Consider the following 20,733-nt stretch of genomic DNA (forward strand, 5'->3'; position numbering starts at 1 on the left):
TAAAATATCAGCGAAGAACATACATAAATCATTGTTTACATTATCACTGTTAATTCATAGGCCCTCTCCCTGAAAAAGCTCCGCTGACTGTTCCAACTCCAGCCGAGCCGACGGCTCCCCCCAGGCCACCATCAGCTGGTTCCCAAGTCCGCGTGGTTTCACCGGTCCCCGCATTGGAAGAACAGTTTAACGAACCGATTCCATTTGAGTTCCTTTGTCCAATCACAAACAAGATCATGAAGGATCCCGTCACTGCTGCCGATGGTTATAATTACGAGCGAAAAGCCATTCGTCGCTGGTTCCGCAAAAAGCGAAGCAGCCCGATGAATAACGAGACCTTGACGGATTTGGAAGTTCGGCCGAACGACGAGCTACGAAGCCGAATCGAAAATTTTGTGAGCGAGCATTCGGAGGTGTGACGTTTTAATGTGTGAGTGTAAAAAGCGTGAAACGATATTTTTTCTTTATTTTTTAGCAACGTTTTTGTTATTATTTGTTATTATAAGTTTGTTTTGGTGTGGTAAAAAACTTATCTCTAGTGTTGGCTCAAACTTGTGTGTCATGGCCAGTCTGATCGTAGATTTTAATAGACTTTATCCTTATTCCTCAATGGCCCTTGTGTGCTTACCAAACTGGTTACTGACTTCATGTTGACTGTCACGAATGCGCCCTGTCATTACACCACTACTGGGGGTACAACCGTACTAACAGTCAGTGTCGAGAAAGCGAAAACCGCCAGCAATTTCTCCCAAATTACAAGTGTTTCTATTTGACTCATTCTCTTTATATGATCTCAAGAAATGTTACACTTTGAATTCAGCAAAAAAGTGGACCGTTTGGTGGAAATAAGGATGTCGTCTATTATCTTATGCTAGTTAATTTGACACATTATATTTGCTTTTAGTCTAAAATTAAGTTCTTAAACAGTTTTGCTATGTTGCTACTAAAAAACATAAATAGAATTAGATATTATTTTCGCAGTGATTTGATAAACGTCAATGGCTGTTCCCAATGGTTGAATGACTAGTTTTATCCCAGTCTTCTATGATGTTTTTCAATTACGTATGGACTGGGTACAAATTAATCATGTCGTCATATAGAAAATACTAAAAATGGCGATTCTGAAAAAGGAGATTTTGTTACTGGTAAATCTAAAACCTTTTAATGGAACAATAATTACGGAATGATTAGCAACATTTCCATATCGGGGAGTGCCTTTTTGTTTTGAAAGGTGAAAATAGATATATACAGTTTTTATAAGTTCGCCTCTTTGGAAAGTTTGGTTTGAGTCGAATTTTTGCTGAGATGATGAAATTGATTATTCTCATTATCCACTTGTTTGCATTTGTAATAACGTAGTAAAGAGAAATGCTAAACTGATCACTGGTGCAGCTGATTAACACCTGCAAAACACCCAGTACACCTGGTACGGGTAACTAAGGGTAAATTCTAGAATTTGTTTTTGGCTGTTATTTACCGTTTAACGCGCAGGAGCGATTTAATAAGGCATACTCTATTTTCCTGTTGAATCAATATTCCGCGCATAAGATGAAAGTACGAGAAAGAAGCAGACATTTACCCTACATTTACTACAAGTATTTTTGTAAGAAAAACGACAGCGGTTTTCGTGTGACTGTTGAATGTTGATTTATGTTTTGCGATTGCTTAGTTCAGCTCTCTTGTTGGCTGAATAAAAAGGTGTACAGCTTGCTCTAACCGATTAGACCAAAGAATCCTGTTGTTTTAACCAATCAGGAACAAACCTGAACATGTCGGAATTTTGGCTAGGTGCGTTTTTCCCGCGCCTGGAACCGGTTGCATGTTTGTTTGATTTGAGTGTGTTGTGTTCGGTTAAGTGATTCCTTTGGTTTTTGTTGCACGACAGTCATCAGAAAACCGCTATGTCAGCTGCGTGAAGTGTGCACGATTTCTCTCGTAATACTGTATATTGATTATACTGAAATATGTTTTACTTGCAGGTTGAGACTCTCAGCCTTAATTTGAGTTCACTTCAGTTAAACAGAATTAAGAGAAAACAATTTTTAAAATTTAAAATCAGAAATTTAGTTTACACAGAATCAAAATAGAATCCTAGCGACCTGAGGTACAGGATTCGAACTTTCAGGTCAGCGTAGCGAGTGAGCAGTAAGCAATATTGTGGAAAACGCAACTTTAAATTATTGTAGTCTGTTGCCCTAAGCAACAGAGAGAGTGCTTTGATTAGAGATATTTTGTCATCGTAAACCAGACGTATTTTGGTTAAAAATATACAGAAGCAGTCCGTGTTGAGGAACAAGGAAAATATTTGAATCTCGTCAAGTTTCTGGTATCCCAAATATTTTGCTAGATTCTGCGTGTAGCAGAATATATAAAGAGGTCAATACGCTCGAAATACTACTTCTTGTCATATTTATGACATAATGTAGACAAATTAAGTAGTTTTCTTAAGTTATTTGTTGACAGAATGTTGTGTTTGTTTGGTGTTTTTTGATTTTATAGCCCAAAGGCATTATTTGTCGGCAATCAATCGTGTACATATACTACAATGCCTTTCATAAGGCAAATATGATCATTTAATTAAAGATATCTTCTTAAATACACAATCAGTCATTGTTTATTGTCTGTCCTTCAACCTCTTCTAATTTCTTCTAACCCATTCCCCTTTCAAGCAAATATGCCTTACAGGACTAACATCACTTACACTGGCAAAACTTTTAATACGCCTGTTTATAATCCATCTCGATCTACCCCAGTCTTCAGTAAACTGTTATTTTGAAGTTTCTGACGACCTATTTGAAGATAATTTAGTACCTTTTCGTACCTCCCCAAGAAAGGATTTCTTATAGAGCGATTGTCGATCAAGTGTCGTAACACCAAAACCCCAAAAATCACTGGCCAATCGCAAATGTGCGGCGCTCAGCATGCGATCCAGTAAACCAATCAAAATTAGGAGCAAGTACATGTAGCCGGCGTAAAAAGCGGGAAACGTGTGTGAGCGAGTCGTGATTGGTTTTGGTCTTACTAGAAAGTGGCGCGGAATTTTTAACAAATCACTGAGCGTAGTAATGCAAATCCAAAGCAAAGACGAACTATTCTCGACACCCGAGTGAAAAACGCTCTGTACAACCATTATTCTTTTTATTAGGAGTTGCTGTTAGCAATTATGTGCTGCGAAGTAGTTAAAAAAATTCATAATTATGACGCGGAAGTTCAGGAAGTGCGTGGATTTTCACATAACCCCATTTGTTTATAGATAGTTGTGTTAGGTAATGCTTAATCACGCACGTGCACAATCGCCGTATTTAAAGATCCCTTTGCTTAGGGTTTCGGGGCATTTCGAAAGAGATACGCAAGCCGGGAAGTCCGGGCGAATTTTCGACCCTCCCACCTCCCCTTCGGCGACGTAATAGACAACTATAGTGCTTTCTCACCCAGTCGCTCATTGCCTCGGCCACAATCTTTCCCCATACCTTATCCACGCCGGACAATGAGCGGCATAATTAATGAGTGAGAATGGTATACTATTTTCGCACAGGCCCCGCGGGAGTGAAAAACGCTCTGTACAACCACTCTGTGGTCTTCGGTTAAAAGTGTGTCGCAGCCGGAATATAGATGTGGATGAATGAATGAGTTCAAACAATGCTTTCTTTTATTAAGGGAAAACTTTAATTATATTTCAAACTTTGTTCAAGAGAGCAAAAACCTTTATTTTTCTATTTACATTCATAATGTATAAAGAAAGACGAGAACCAAAAATAATTAAAAGCTGCTACCTTTTGTCATAAATTAATAATCACCGCTCAATTCTTGTTATTAGTTTTTTGGCCAATTGAAGAATATACCAGTATAAACTATCTCAATTCAATTTTCAGACAGTAAACGTCGAGGAACAAAGGAGACAAAATATATACAATAATAAAATTCAATTGAAGTCTTTTGATTCCGGAGAAAACTATCTTTAGCATTTTGTCGCTATTTCAGTGTTATTTTACTCTTCAGGTAAATATTTGTACCACAAAATTTTTCCGCTGTCCTCTACAAATCGGCAGTAGCTGTCCGTGTTCCATAAAGCTTTCCACACTGGTGTATTATCATAATTGTAGTAAGCTCCAAGTATCGGTTTAATCGCTTCAGTGGCCTCGGCAATGTGATAGTGAGGCATGTACGAGAACAGATGGTGTGCCACGTGACAATCTGTAAGGTGATGGAAGACATAGTTGAGTATACCATAATCCCGATCGACAGTGCACAGGGCCCCCTTAAGCCAGGTCCATTCCTCGTCAGAATAGTGCGGCACTCTGATATCTGAGTGTTGGAGGTATGTGACAATCACGAGCCACATATTGACGTTGAGTAAAGGAATCACGTACAGGCACACCAACCATCCGAGCGAGTAGACATGGGCGCTGAGATAGTACAGGACACCAATCCAGACCAGCGTTGCAACATCGCTTAAAATCACATCCCAGAAATCATTGGGTGAGAAAATCGGAGCGTACGGGTTGAAATGATTCGGCCGCATGCGGTGTTCCTTATAAGGCCTGCCTCGAGCGTTGATAAGCAGATATCCTGGCCAACCGATTGATAAGTATTTAACGAGGTGAACAAGTCTGAAGAAAATATTGGGAAATTCTAAATCGTTTTCCGACTTGAGAAGGCTTCTAGTGTTTGGGACAAAAGCTTGATCGCCTTCCATCCGATTCGTATTTCGATGGTGTTTGGCGTGAGTAATTTGCCATGAATGATAAGGCACAAACAGCGAAGTGTGCAAAACTAAGCCGACGATATCGCAGATGCGCTTGCTGTCACAGAAAGAGTAGTGACCACATTCATGTGCAACTATCCACACGCTGAACCCAACGCAGCCTTGGCAAATCCAATACACGGGCCAGAAAACAGCGTGCACGTAAAGCGGCAGTGACGCGTTAAACACCCAAAACGCGGCAGCGTACAACAGAGCAACGCCGACCAAATCCAACAGCAAATACGAGGTAGATTTGAGAAGAGACCGTTCGAAGCAGTGCGGTGGAACAGCATCTTTTAAATCCTTTAACGTAAAAGGAGGATTTTCCGTTGGCATCCTGGAACCGGTGATGTTGGTAGCCGGTTCATTGCTTTCGGCTGGCGGTAAATCGGTAATGGTACGTTTTCTAGTTGAATTTTCCATCTTTGCGCCTGAAAGTAAGTCACTGAATTTAAAATATACCCAGAATGGAACAATTCAGGCAACTCGCTTATTAATGAGCGTAAGTCAAAAAAAGGCTCGATTCTCTGATTGATTGTTGTGCATGTTTGTTCGTGGCGCGTGGTATGTTTTCTCATATGAACGAATGAACGACGCGTACACCTTCAAACGAGAGTTAATAACCTGAATTATTCACTGCGCACCTGTTTTGGAATTAATAAATAAATCAGTGTAAATGGCGGGTGGTTATTTCGCTTCAACCGCAATATAAAGCGCGAAAATCACTCGCGCTTATGAGATTATATTTTCGGCAATGGCTTGAATTCGACACAAACATACCCAAGTGTTTCAATTTATTAAAACCTGACGAGCAATTCAAAACAGAACAATTGCTGAGGTCATAGCAACGACAAGCAGTAAATGACTGCATTAATCGGTTTGTATTTAATAATTACTTACCGATTTCCCTTCAAAGAAAAGGAATTTCTCCATAGCATTGTTATGGGGCGGGCATCAAATAGTCTTTCCGTATTTCGGTTGCTTAGAAACGATAGTGACGTCTTATGTTTCCCGCGCGCGGGAACCTGTCACCAGCGGGCTTTAGCTCGTGCGAACAATTCATTTGACCTTCGCTGAGAAGTCCAGCTAGCCACAAAGTTTTCGACAACGCAAATTAATCACCCCTCGAAGCAATTAACTTTCTTTCGCTATTGTATGTTTGAAAGAAAGGACCTAAATTATTCCTGAGGCGGTTTCGTTTGCGGTTTCACAGTTTTCTTCTAACAAATCGTTTCGTTTAATTTTCAACAGATAATTCACGTTTTCTAACTTTGTAATCGGCTCGTATTATAGTCTTAGTTTAAAATCATGTCAGACTTTAATTGCAAGTACATCAGATAACCTTCTTACATGACAATGTACGAAGAGAATTGACGCTCGCTCAGTTTAAATAAATGATGAAGGGTAATATTACAGAATAAAGAATATTAAAAGCGAACTGAAGAATATTTTCAAAATAAAAAATAATTAGAACATCATATTTTAAATTCTTCTGCGTAAAAGGGGAATTGTCGAAATTTCCAGGCTAGTTTTCGTTTCTTTATCTTATAAAGTAAATCCTCGCCTTGTTAAGTTTTCAAAATCTGTATCCGCCCTAATTCATTAAAATAAGTTGTCATTTAGCAATATACACATCTAAACCAGTAAAACACGCTCCTAGTTTGTTATGTCTTATAGATTTATCAAACCAAACATTTTCATATAAGCGGAAATTCGCTTTTGATAGGTATTTCGCTAGATAAAGCTAAAGGTATTCGCTAAATAAAGTTTGAATTGATTTGATTTGATTCTTTTGTGTTTGCTTGTTTGTTGGTTTAATTTGTTTATTTGTTTGTGTTGCTTCAAACATATAGAATTTTGCCTGACTTGTTTGCAATTTTGTACAAAAAATTGGGAAGCCAGCTGGTCACTAAACACCGAAGGCTCACTGCGTACTCCGAAGTTTCGATAAAAGGCAATTTTTCTCTTAATTTCCAGCTGACCTTGGCTTCCTTTGTTTTTATGTCGCTTGTTCTCTAGTAAAATTGCTTTATTTAAAAATTTCTCTACTTTCATTTGTATCCAGCAAAACTCTTGCGAAAGAATAATAATAAAAAAATTGAAACCGTTTAGTAATAGCAAAGATTGCAAACTTCAAGATTAATAGTAATATTTGAAAAGCAATTTTTGTACACTTTTTTCCCAAAATAATTATTATAATCAAATATAAAAGTTTTGCTAATATAAAGTGATTCGGAAACGTAATATAAGAATATTTCAAATTTTATCTTTCAAGTTTCTCTATTTTCCAGGCCGTTTTACAAATTTACAAATTCTACACTCGCTTTGAGTTACAAAGGCGCGCTTTGAGGCGCGCTTGGCGTTACAAAGTTTACCGGCGAGAGCCCAGCGGTCGACGCATTTTTTTAATTAGCTTGTGTTCAAACTGAAAGAAAGCCGTCTTCCCTCCCACTGCGTTTTCAGGTGACTGAACTTTCAATATTCGCTAACAAAGTTTAAATTAAAATATACTATTGGTCAAGTCTGTTTGACCTTGGTTACTCATACATAACAAAGCCAAAAGACAAAAAGGGTTGAACAAATTTATGGCAGGGTTTTATTTCAGAAGCACAATTACTAAAGCACATAAAAGTTTATTTATGTTTATAAAGACAATGGCCGATCTGTTTACCAGCTGAAAAAGAATATTCGAGAATCGGATAACGCTTGAGATTAATCGTGAAGTTTACAACATTAGAAGGCTTTGTTATAACATTGTAGCCTCTTGCAGGCAACCGAACGCATTGAACAGGCTTTATATATTACAATCCAGAGCCATCTGAAAGAAGGCAACAGAAAGAAGGAAGGCTAGCTATTAAGATGGTCTTCTATCTCTCCCCTCCCCCCCCCCCCCTTAAAAAATATACTTTTTTATTTATTTTTTATGTGGTGCAAGTATTTTTTGGAAAAATGTCGAAAATTAAGTCAACCATTTTCCGTAAGCCACCTGTTAGTTTCGATTGTTAACACCAACCAAGGTTCACTCGAGCTCATTACTAAATAAAACTTATAGTAAACCGGTAAAACGAAGTCTTGGCCACGAATTAAATAACTACATAGGAAGCCACATCAGCTCTTGCTGATTTTCATGCGGGTCCTCTATCCAGGTCGACTGATTGGAATTTGGAAATGTTGGTTTTTCAGGAGGGAGGAAAATCGGAGAACCCGGAGAAAAACCATCGGAGCAAGGACGAGAACCAAAAAAACCTCAACCGGTCAACCCACATATGACGCCGGGTCTGCAGGAATCGAACACGAGCCACATTGGTGAGAGGCGTGCGCTCTCAACACTGCGCCAGCACGGTCTGCTCCCCAGACAATCAGAACCCAACGTCTTACGCCTTTATAGTATTTGTAGAGACACACCAATATTGCAGAGGTCGTGGGTTCGAAACCCTTCGGAGTCTTAAATATTTTTTAGGCTAACAAAAGCAATTCCACTATAAAGTAATATATTAATTTAATACACGACCCCACAAGCATTCAGTGCTTAAATCACCTTTAGCCGTCGTGTTTAGGGAATGAACCCAGGTGGGAGATGATGATGATGATGATGATGATCAGAATTGACTTGATGATGATGATGATGATGATGATGATGATGACAGGGGCGTAGCCAGCTTTTTAAGGCGGAAAGGAAGAGTTGTAGGTCCTGGCCAACCCGCTTAAATTTGAAGGGCTGGGGGTTGTGGGGTCCGCGAAAACGGGCTTTTTGAAGCGTCTCCGAGACTTGAGACGCTAGTGAAAGTTACCCTCATCCATCCTTACTTTTTTGGTCGCTTTGTATGTATTTCAGGACAAGCCTATTACCTGAATTCTTAACATTTCATTTTCTATTTCACCTTTAAAGTGCATTACCTTAAAGTTTGTGTCTATATGTACATTAAAAATACGAGTTGGCTTGCACAAAATTTGTAGGTAATCAAATTGCACGACTCAACTTATCTCCGGGCCTACGGGTTCTATTAGGCTAGCGGACGCCCTCTGGATGATGACTATTCCGGAATGGGAGGAACACTCGGAACAGACGGTGATCGCCTTCTTTTGGGACCTATTCCGTTTTCGGAATGAACGGAATACTATTCCGTTCATTCTGCCCCCGATAGCAGAATAAACGGAATGGACGGAAAACGGTTTACTCGGAATAAGCAGAATATGCGTTCTTTTGGAGGTAGTAGTTTTGGCGGGAAGTGATACGCGGCCGGCCACCCCAGGTCGTTCGCAACTCGCGCGTGCTCAGATACAATAGTTCTCAGGTCACCTCCGCCACCAGTATTCCGTTGTCAGAATACATGCCTTCTTTTGGGAATTGATATTCCGTGTATTCTGTTATTCATAAACCGGAATGAGAACACATGTAGTCAGAATAGTCCCTTAAGAATGCGACCTAAGATTAAGCCTTGCTAAAAGTAGATTGTACTGCAAGACTATTGCTCCTTTAATCACAAAGTTGCCTCCAGAATATTACCAGGTTGTTTCAATATTTTGCTGGTACCCATTTGAGGGCGGAGATAGAAACTGGGACTGAAACAGCGTTGACAAAGAACAAAATATTAACATAAAGAAAAAGATCAAGTCCTGGATTTCCAGTCCGACCAAACAGCTATCATGTCGTCCAGCCTTCTACCAATCTCTCCTTGAGGAAAATACGACCATGCTATATCACACCGTTATATACTCTCGTTAACATGGTGAGTTTGTTTTCATCTGTGGCGTTTCAGGTTTATTCTAAGCAATTGTCCGAGAAGCATGTGGTTTGACTCAGTTCGTGAATCACTTCAATAAGCGGGCTTTGTTTTCTGTGTCTGTGGCCGCCAATTATAATAATGTCAAAAGATCATCGTCAATTTAAATTCCTCCTAATTAAGCAATAGCTGCCCTAAAAACCTTAAAAAGAAGAAAAAGGGAGTTTTTAACTCATTTTGTTTTCCCGGCCTTATCCTCAATAAAAACAGCCTTTAATTCCTAATTCATTGGAAATAAATACTCCTTAACCCTCCATCTTGAATAACCAAATTTTATAATACAAAAACTAATGAGATCATCGTTGTAAAGATTCCCCCAGGGACACTTGCAAACAACATTTTGTGATCAAGAAAGAATCTGATATTCTTTCTCAGATTCACTGACTCGGTTAGAAATATATACACCGAGTCACTTTCTAGATCAGCTTAGGCTACGAAAAAGGTTTTCTTAAAAGGAAAAAAGTAGATATCCGCGGTAGAATAAAACCCATTTGTGGATCGATATTCCTCCATTTTGAATTTCGACTGCATGAGCCTTACAAATTGCTAGGCGCGCGGTTCTCGACGTCTGTTAATAACGAATGTTACCCATTATATATAACACTTTTTATTTGACCCCAACACACTTTAAACAAACAGCTCTTAACAGGGTTGGTTGCCGAGGAAACAAAAGCTCAAGTTACCATGTGACAGGGTTGGTTGAGGCATCAATATGCATGAGAGAACTTTGAAAGCGTCACCGTGAAGTCACCGGTATCGTGTGATGAATTTAACATGAACTTAGCAAAGCGGGAAAAGAAGGAAGACTATTCAATTTGTGGTAGGAGTGTTCGAAAAGCAACCTTGGTTTTCCTTAGGGTAAAAGAACTATAATTTTCTTTCCAGTAATTTTTTTGAGAGTAATTTGGGCGATGCTGCTATTAATCCGGTGTTAGAAATTTGGGACATTTGAAATACGCTGTGTGAATGGGTAAGTGATTCCCGTCTCCTACGAAAATTTTATATCTACTCTATAGTATCGTCCATTTGTTTTCTTCAGTCAAGCACTTCTTAAGATTCAGCGAGGTTTTGTGGTAATAGCGAAGGTTTTAGATTGGGATAAAAAATTTCTATTGAAATGTGATTCACACTATATACGAAATTCGTCTTATCTCTTCTCGCTTTTCCTTTACGTTGAGTTATTTTTTAGAGACTGTCATTTGATTTTCTTTCATTTAAACACCGTTAGCTGTAAGTTAATTATCGTTAACTATAGTTAAATAAAAAGTTTCATTTGGTTGTACTCGAATATGTCCCGCGCTAATATATGCCAGTGATCTTTTGACTCGGCGCTTAATCTTGTTTCCTTTATTCCCACTGCAGGTAATTTGAAGATGTCTTCCTCGCCTTGTGTTATTCTTGCTTTTTTATCCATATTTGTCGCTTGCCGAGCTGAAGTTGACTTTGACAAAGGTAAAATCACATACCAGTATCTAAAATTTTGAAATTTAACTACAAAGAGACAGAAAAAGACAAGACAAATATCAACAAATGTCGACACATCAACAAATCCAAGCAATGCCATCAAACGTTTTATAAGAGTTATATTTTAGCTTATTTTCTATTTTCTCGTCAGTAACCTCTTGTAGTAATAATTTATCTTGTTGGACGGTGGTTGTCTGAGATGTGTCTTACAGCGATGAAAATAACGGAGGGATAACTGGGAATCCTACTGAGCTATAAACATAATTTTCGAACACTTCTGGCCAAAAGCCTATTTATATTGGGTTTAACTTTGTAGAGATTCTAACCAAGAATTACCTGAACGTAATTTATATTTTTAGCGGTTTCCCCAGCTTGATTAGAAACCACAATTTCACAAGAACTAACCTTTCTCCTACGTTTGGCCTACAGGTCTGACTTCCAAATGAGAATTACAGCTGATATTTCGTTTCTTAGGGTTTTATTTTAATCAGCAGGGGAATCTTTTAAGAAAATACTGCTCTAATTGTTCAAAGCAATGATACACGATTTCAAAACCTTCATGTGAAGCCAAATTAAAGCTACTATTAAATCCAATATCGGTTTGTTCATGGCGCTTTCGCGGCTTTCAAACCTCCCGTCGTACAGTTTATTTAACCCTAACAAGTATAATAATGTAGCACCTTGCAAGAGCAGAATGGTACCCGTATAACAGAAATTTAGGAAATGTGGGCAATTTTAAAACAAACCCTTAACCTAACAGTTAACGCAGTTGATCAACAATTGTCGTATTAATCTTTATATATCTTTGTTTTACTTCAACTAAATTATGTTATTCCTAATTGCCCGATGCGAATGGTCCAGTCTCAATTTTACGTGTTTGAAACCAAATGGAAGTTTCCTTGAAAATCAAATGACTTATTCAAAGAATTCCCTCCTCTAGGCGCGAAGAACTGACGATTTCAACTGACAATGCAATAGTTAGTTTTCACCAGGTTAAAATTTGCAAGTTTTTTATTCTCGGTTATATTTTAATATAAAGACAAGATGATCTTTTTTTGTTGTTTGGGAATTGCAACAAATGGAAGTCAATTGTTTGATTAGCACCAATATCTAAAGTAAAGTCCCTAACTCAAATGTCGATTTCAAGATCATGATAATTAATTGATTCAGAAGTTTCTTGTCTTCTTTGATATAAACTCAAAGCCTATCAGACCTCTAGTGCGTTTGCTTTTCACGAGAGATTTAAATTGCCCCAATGGTCCCTCGCTTTTTGTTTGTTTAAAAGTTTTCGGCCATCTTTTGGTAAAGTTTAAGTTTCACTCCCCGGAGTGCATTTTCCCTTCTTAAAGACTGTACTAAAGTCCAATACTTCTCTGATATTGAGCCAAAAACAAGGAAATTAAACAGGTGATGAAACTTCCTCAAAATGAATGAATCAATCAATTTATCACTTATAACGCGGGATGAGGTTGCCATCCCTATCCGAGCCAGAGGCTCAAGTGTAAAGCGCATGACATACAGGTCCCCCTGGAGGACGTTTCTCTCTCAACGCTACTTGCATTGACATTTTGGTCGTCAAAAGGACCGGTTCTGAGGGGGGAGTTCTAGCCCTACTTCCTGCGGGATCCCCCTTTATTCTGGTACCGGCCAGCCTGCTCAACCGGACGCCACTTAAATGTTCCCGCATCCTATTGTAATAACAATTTATTTTCTTTTTCACCTTTTGCGATATACCCAGATGACATTCCGTCAGCTGAGCGCCTCCTTCGAAAGATCGTTCCACTGGGTTCCATGCCCTCCATGCCGGACGGCTTCCCTTCCTTATCAGAGCTGAAGACAGACAAGTTTGACTACAGCACCAACAAAGGTAAAGTCACAGTCACTGCAGACCTTGAGGACCCTGTCTACCTTCTAGGACAGGGAATGACACTTCATGACGTGCAAATGACATTCAAGTACAACAAGAACATACCTGGTGGAAGGTGGCGGTTTAACGCGGAAGGTGAGTTCATCATTGGAATGAGCTCTCTTAAATTAAATCTTTCACTGCATGACCACTATTTCCTTTGGTTTTGTTTTTGCTGGCCTCCTTAATTTAATCGTTAGGAACTGACTAGCCCAACAAGCTCTTATGAAACAGACTATTCGATAAAACTGATCAGAAGCAAAACCTTATACCCAATCGTAACTTGGTGTAAGAGAGCGGCTCACTAGGTGAATTTATATGCTTAGCATCGCAACGAAAAAGATCTAAAAACTAGGGAAGTGTGCTCGTTACAGAAATAGCTAAGTTTGCAAACGATCTTTAAAATTACCGCTACGAAACTGCGAAATGACTGTCAGCCGATATTTCGGTCTTTTGGCAATGACGTTTTCATTGGCAATTGCCAATTGACAATTTGCATTGACAAATTCGACGGCAATGTTGACCATTCTCCTAATGCATCTGCTCTCATAATTATAGCCAGGAATCGTCAAATATCAGAGTCGGCTATCCCTGTCAGTCAAACGAGCGCGGTACCTCCAAAAGCTGTCCTTTTACGTCCATGCCATTTTCTCGCTCGTGACACGGTGTATACGTTTTTGCGTCGGTCGGGTTCAGTATTGTTCGTTGTTGTTTTCTTTTGATTTACGTTTTGCTATACAATCATTAGGCCTAACCTGATTTCGTATTATTCTCTTTTCATTCTATCGCAGGAAAGTGGAGACAAAATAACATGACAGCAACAGTTAAAATCGAGGAATCAAAAATTGGTGATCATCATACCATGGTGGCAGCGGCGGACAGACTTAATGTCTACGACGTAGCATCTGGGCTATCAGAGAAGAAAAGCGTTGAAAATGCAGGGATGAACGTTGACACTCTAAAAGAACTTACTCTCAAGGATGTTGAGATGTACTCGGTTTTCAAAGGGAAGGATGATTACGTTTTTATGATTTCTGGAGACCCACTTCTCGCTGACACGCATTCAACCGATTGCAAAGTGTTCATACGCAAAATGCCAGGAAAGAAAAGTGTGTTTTCTGTTTTACTGGAATTCGAGCATGATTTACCTTCACGGGCCCTCTTAAGACTCGTCAGTGACGATCTGTTCAAAATCCCGTTTATCAATCACCTCATCGCAAAAACTCGAGTTTTCCGAAAGAACAGGACAAATTTTGGCTTCGTTGCTTCTACGGGAGATGTAGACAAACTTCCACTCAGGTCCTTCGGTGAAGGCATTCTGGCAGACGAGTTACAATCGCACATTTCCAAAGGCTTAACTCTCCTGCTACCGTTCCGCTTGGGAAGTGAGGACAAGAAGCCAGTGAAGGTCGCAGTGGTTGTTAACCCTCCGCTGGTTAAATTCGTCACCTCCCGTCACGAAGAAGTCAGCGTAGCACAGACCCTCAAAGCACTGTCACCAAGTTCTAGGATAAAAGTTCTACCACATGGTTTCCCAGAGCTATCATCTGTGAACATTAATCACTTCAGTTACAATATCAACCAAGAAACCTTCACTGTCCATGCAAAAGTACCTGAGACCTTCGCCGTGATTCCTGGCCTCTTGAACGTGTCTGACACCGACGTAACCTTTCGTCATCGTGTTGGGGACGAGTTTAACACGTGGTCGTTTGAAGGTCATGGAGTCTCAGAACTCGGAGGGGCAAAAGCAAATATCTCTTTGAAAACGGAAGAAGAAACTAAAGTGGTATTCATCACAGGAAAGGCTGAGAAGATGTCGGTGAAATTGCTGGCTCAGCAATATGGGCTGTCATTTATCCCTGATGCCGAGAGCGAAGCTATAGTCCAAAATAGTCAAATGAGTGACTTTGATTTCATCGAACCAAGGATCAAGTCAGCCACTTCAGAAAAACAGAAAAATCGTTACATCCACATCTCTGGTCTTGGAAACTTCCCAGGTGTCGACAAAACTACGGAAGCTGAAGCAGTTGTCTACGAAGACAAAGGAAAATTGAAAACCTCTGTTGGCTTCATTTTCCCGAAGATACCCATGCCATTCATTATTGAAGCATTGACCGGCTATGATGTGGACAGACTGAAAAAACTATTAAAAAACAGTTTCAACACGTCTTTGGTGCTTTCTTTAGATGACGACGATTCTTTGTTCGAGAATCCAACACTAACGGGGCTTTCATTCGAGCGTGGTATTTCCATGGTCGGCTTGTTTCGAATGCCTGAGGACTGCCGACACGATAAAATGTGCAAATCAGCCAAAAGCATGCTTGAAAGTGACCAGTGGTACCGGATCCAGGGTCTCGTGAAACGCGATGGTTTTACTTTGGCCGGGATGGTAAACCGTAACTATGTCCTGGGCAATGGTCTTGTGCTCAGGGATAACATGTTAAAGTTTGCTCTTAATCAGGATGATTCTTCCTTTACTGTTGAAACTAAGTTAACCTTTCCTAAGGAGCCTCTTTCGTTCACGGGAAATATAAACTTTGACAACGGAAGTGTAGAGCTGTCCATGAGGAGCGAAGACGCCGTTTATCGATCGTACAATGGAGGCTACCTGACATTTGACCAGCTTCTGCTGAACACTGAAATAATGAATTCCATTCCGTTGCAAAAGCTTCCACTGTCAGGAAGAATGACACTAGGTAAAATAGGCAGTGGGCATGAGTTATCAGCTCCCTGCTCAATATCTTATCAAGCAATGCAGCCTGATCTCAGCCGTGTCGAGTCAAAGCTTTCTCAAGTCACCATGTATCACATTGTAGAAGCAATGGGTATCAACGCAACACTACCCTTTCCCTTGGCATATGCCCCTTTCATTGGAGGATTGGAAGTACTGTACGATCCAGTCGTGCATGCCAAAACAAATTTCTCCATGAAGGGAAGACTCCACATCTTCGATCGGCACTTTGACTGTGCTATAAGGATGAATGACTCAGAACACATTCGGCTTACAACCTCATACACTAAATCTCCTTTCGTGGTGTCCAACGGCTTTATTGTAGTTCAAGAAAGTAAAGAAGTATCCAAAAGTGGCCCAAAACTCGATGTGGACATTGCTCCCTTTGATGTTAAGGTCAAGCTTGTTGGTTTCGCCAGGGTACTTGGTACAGGATCTCCAACAGAAATAAAGATTTCTGATGCTGGTACAGAATTTCCTGTGGAGGGAAATCTTTTTGACATTTCATCGTCTGGGCTATACATTTCATCACCTGAAATAATGGGAACTTCCGATTCATCCTCGTTCCAGGTAAGATGACTGTCGAAGGGGAGGCATTCAATTTGCATGCAGGATAGGGGGAATTCAATGATTAGAATCGAGAGTGATAAGGCTAATGGACGAAAACCATAGTTTTCGTCCATTTTCCCCTGGGCAAGTTCTTTTCTTCTTTCTGCGATCCACCGGTTACTCTTTATTTGCTGCTTGCTACCGGGATCTTTTACGGCGTTTTCATCACGCTGGTATAAACTTGAACTGTTTTCCCAAATGGTTCTTCTTTTGATCTGTTAATTTCGCAATTAAAAAAATTACAGCATAGTGCTATACCACTCTTATTCCTCCTTTTAAAGAATTGTCATCAGTTTTTTTGGCCTTTAATGAAAACAATTCATTCAGTGCAGTCAATTTTTTTAATCAATCCATTCATCAATCAACTTGTCATAAACTGGTCAGTTGACCAATCGATTCACCAATCAATCAATCAATCAATCAATCAATCGATAACTCAATCAGTGAAATTAACCGGTTGGATTTTTTTTCTCTTAGGCCTATGGATGTCTTCCTGGTATTCACGACAAAGTTCTCAAGGCAGTGGACACCCTTATCAAGGCAGCCGCCACAGAAGCAGACAGCTTCATTCATCAAGCAACCGAAAATCTCAATGAAGCCAAGAACTACTACCGCAAAGCCACAACAAATGAAGCGTTTTATCGACAGAAACTGGACGAAGAGGAGAGAATTCTAGAGAAGAGAAATAGAGAAGTTTGGTTGGCAGAGCAGCGATACAACAGCAGTTGTACACTGGATGAATGCAAAAAGAGTAAGTTGTTTTCTCCGACTTGATACGACCATCAATGTTTTCCGTAGTCCCGGAACGCAAATGATAGCGTCGACAGGACGTGTTTTGCAAAGAAGGGAGAAACAGTTACTATATATATTTCTCCCGTTATTTGCGGTTAAGGAACAACAGTGCGATTTCCTGTTGTTATGTGAGAAATTAAAAAAAATAAGTATAGTTATGCGAGAACTTGAAAAGGATGTACTATCCAGTTTTCCAGAACTAAAAAACGCACGTTCAAAAATTCGGCCATTATTTGTTTTTCAAATTTGCCGTTCGTTTTCCGTCTTAAACTTACTCAGTCGTAACCATACGTAATTCACTACCTTGCAAAGCTATAATGGTAAGGTCCTTAAAGGTAATTTTGTCTTTAAGGAAACGACAACAAAAAATCTTTCACTCGACAAAAGTAACTTCTTTATTGTATCTATCTGTGATACGAGCATTTAATCTTTTGATTTGTCCTGTTCCTTCGATTTTAGCCTTTTGTGTCATCGACTTTTGCTTGTTACATATTTAGGCTGCATTGGATGCCCAGATTGGAACAGATGTTGTGCACGTGATGTGTTTGGGAGCTGCGTCGAGTGTCCATCTTGGAATAAGTGCTGCTACAAGACAGGAGATCCCGTATGTGTTGCTAAGAATCACGGCTGTGACCATATTAGGAAAGTGGCCAGCGGAAATCTCGAGGACGCAAGAGTAAGTTCATGTTAAATGTTTTTAAGGCTTTATATTCAGAGATGCATACACTTCTTTTGCTTTCACTGAAATTTGTTAACTAAATCTACATCTAACTAAATCTAAATCTAAATATGATTATGCCACAACTCTAAGTCGGGGGATTTGCTCCAATTTTAGCAGTTTCGATTCCAAGCTTAATTTAGAATCCTTTTTTCTCTTGAGTCTAATAAATGCTGTTGTCATGGCTTACATGACACGGCCCGTAATTCCCACGCACTTTCATGGAACAAAACGCTTCACGTGGTACAAAATCGGACGACGGGTATTTAGTAATAAACCCCTTTAAGCGGCTGGTCTATTGGAGGATACTTCCTGAGGCTGAAAGATTGTCCGAAAAATGAACAGTTGGCCAAGAAGCAAAGCTTCGAGGGCAACTGTGAGATTTTGAGGCGATTTTTCAGCCTTGGATATTATTCTCCAATATACCAGCAAGCCAAAAAGGCGTTTATTTACTAAAAATAAATATTTCGTGGGAACAGCTTCTAACTGACTTTCATATTCCCGATTTAGGAAACGTTCTTTAACATTAACACAATTATTTTTATTTGTTATCCCAGGATATCTACTTGGATCAGAAGAGACGAGTAGACAACGTAACCCAAAGTGTGTTTGACTCAGAATTTTCCAAAGGCAAAACAAAAGCTGTTTTAGATGCCGCTGGTAAAGCCCTCTCTTTAATCGACCGAGACTCAACTATTGGCATTGAAGCTTCAAAATCAATTAAACATGTTGGTCTCGAAAACGTGCTCAAAATACAAAGCATATGTTTCCAGGCTCCTGTTGATTCCTTGGCAACCAGCTGCATTAATATGACTGTGAATGCCAGTGTCATGGGCTCAGATGAGATCAAAACTCTACCTTTCCACGCATGTCTGAACAAAGAGCTTGTACCCCGGATGGCACGCTTCCTTGCCAACTACCTGTTCCCGGATATTGGAAGTGCCAAACAAAAAAGAAGCTTGATTAGTGAGGAAAAGAACTCTTTGCCTGAAGGCTTTGGAGACAATGGAGGGTTAACAGCTTTCTTAAGAGGCCGTGGATTGTTGCGGAGGGCGAGAGATGCCGAGTCAGCTGATGAGCGGGAAAATATCGAACCGTTCTGGGATCTTATTCAACAACATGATCCGTTGAAAGAAGTGAAGAAGGCTTCACCGCCGAGTCATCCCAGCATGGGCAACTTGAAGAGAAAGTGGAAGATACCAGGTTTGTCATCACATTCCGTCTGTGAGACGTTCGTTCATCCATCCATCCATCCATCCATTGATTGATTGATGATGACTGACTGACTGACTGACTGACTGACTGACTGACTGACTGACTGACTGACTATAATAATAATAGTAATAGTAAATCTTTATTGTGCCTTTCACTCCAAAGGGAGGTATTGGTCTAGTTACAATAAAGGTGTTATAGCAACTATGCTAACAAATTACTTAATAACAAACAATTGAAATACAATGCAAACGTTTACGGTAATAATTAAACTATTAATTATACAACTATTTATTGATATAACTTTCAATTTAAAATTTCTTTTCTTTTTTGAAACATTAGGAAGATATATTTAGCTATGATTCTAGAGGTAGCATAATTATCTAGTTTAAGAAGGTACTTTAATTTTTCATGATCAGTTAAATCTACAAACTCGAGGATCAGTTTGTGACACGATGGAATGAAGCTCTTTTCTAACATCATTATACCCTTTGCAATACATTATTTCCTAATCGACTGACTGACTGACTGACTGACTGACTGACTGACTGACTGACTGACTGACTGACTGACTGACTGACTGACTGACTGACTGACTGACTGGTTCATTCATTCATTCAATCCGTTCATCATTCATTCTATCAATCAATTTGTTCATCATTCATTAATTCAATCATTCTTTCTTTCTTTCTTTCTTTCTTTCTTTCTTTCTTTCTTTCTTTCATAGCATGCATGTAGCCATTGCATGCATTTAGGCATGCATGCATACATACAACCAATGCATGCTTTCGTTCACTTTTCACTAACACACTTCTCTGACCCCACAATCACGTGGTCCTTGCTCTACTTGGCGCTTATAACGTAATCCAAGATGGTGCCTGCCGGGAAAAACTGCCAAAACAAATTCAAATTCCTGGAAATAATTTCCGACTGGCCTGATGATCTTTTGCATGGTAAACTGAACTCTCTTTTTGTTTTGCAGCTACAAAGACCGGGAAATGCAAGATTTATCACCAGTTGCTGGATATCTGCCGAGATATGATGAAGACAGTGAAAAAGATGTACGGAACATACATGTATGAGCGGTATCTGTTCGCGAAGGAGAAGGATCGTTTCACAAGGAAACTCAAGCGCGTCACGAAAAAATTGGAGATTTCAGGTACGTTTGATAAATGCGGTTTGACTTTTGCGGTAGAAGTCCTGAGTTTTCTTTTTATTTACTGGTATACAGTGAAACCTCAATTATACGAATTGCCAAGGGACTGGGAACATGTGCTTGTTATAACTGGGGCTTCATTATCCCAGGGGCTCTTTAAATCGGGGTTCCAATGTCCTAGTAAATGGTTTGGAAAAAGTGACTCAATATGTCCAATAATTTAATGTTATAATGAATCTTTCTCTTCTGATAGCTAAACAAGTTTCTGGCACTGAAGACCAAATGGAAAGGATTGAACGAAGTCTTAATTTCGTTAGTGATGGTAAGTGAATAAAAAATACGTTAAATTTAAATAATGTAAAAATTAAATGTTGCATAGTACACAGTTCGACATACTCCACATACTGCGAGGCAGTGGCAGTGGGGTACAGTAACCTACAGTGAATTTGATACAGAATAGATGACACAAATGTTCAAGAGCTAGTGTATGATGGACAATGCCATTGCAAAGACTCCGTCGGCAATGAACTTTTGATTGAGAAATTTTCTTCCATTTTAAAACAGCTTCCTTTTGCTGATCGTTTCCTTAAACCTCATACACCTAATAAACGTTGAGT

The 20,733-nt window shown here is 39.5% G+C and overlaps 3 protein-coding genes across 9 annotated transcripts in view; 2 read left to right on the plus strand and 1 right to left on the minus strand.

Moving 5' to 3' along the window:
* The window catches only part of LOC144651044 (uncharacterized), a 41,577-nt gene extending 38,974 nt beyond the window's left edge, over positions 1–2,603 (plus strand). For all 7 annotated transcript variants that reach the window (XM_078510902.1, XM_078510901.1, XM_078510904.1 and 4 more), the window contains one exon: positions 61–2,603. In XM_078510902.1, the coding sequence (XP_078367028.1) occupies positions 61–419 (359 nt within the window). In that variant the 3' untranslated portion in view covers positions 420–2,603. The remainder of the gene's footprint in view (positions 1–60) is intronic.
* A 1,034-nt stretch (positions 2,604–3,637) lies between these two features.
* LOC144651045 (uncharacterized) lies at positions 3,638–5,854 on the minus strand. Its single transcript, XM_078510909.1, has 2 exons — positions 5,645–5,854; positions 3,638–5,175 (listed from the first exon to the last, which is right to left on the minus strand). The coding sequence occupies exon 2, from the start codon at positions 5,165–5,167 to the stop codon at positions 3,989–3,991; it is 1,179 nt and encodes a 392-aa protein (XP_078367035.1). The 5' UTR covers positions 5,168–5,175; positions 5,645–5,854; the 3' UTR covers positions 3,638–3,988.
* A 4,416-nt stretch (positions 5,855–10,270) lies between these two features.
* Positions 10,271–20,520, plus strand: LOC144651046 (uncharacterized). Its single transcript, XM_078510910.1, has 9 exons — positions 10,271–10,498; positions 10,891–10,980; positions 12,731–12,994; positions 13,690–16,199; positions 16,716–16,989; positions 17,528–17,706; positions 18,306–18,951; positions 19,943–20,119; positions 20,370–20,520. Exons 1-9 carry the CDS (start codon positions 10,495–10,497, stop codon positions 20,444–20,446), a joined length of 4,221 nt encoding a protein of 1,406 aa, XP_078367036.1. The 5' UTR covers positions 10,271–10,494; the 3' UTR covers positions 20,447–20,520.
* The last annotated feature ends 213 nt before the right edge of the window (positions 20,521–20,733 follow it).

Source organism: Oculina patagonica, chromosome 4 (genome assembly GCF_052425735.1).
Source record: "Oculina patagonica isolate OP01 chromosome 4, crgOcupat, whole genome shotgun sequence".
NCBI lineage: Eukaryota > Metazoa > Cnidaria > Anthozoa > Scleractinia > Oculinidae > Oculina > Oculina patagonica.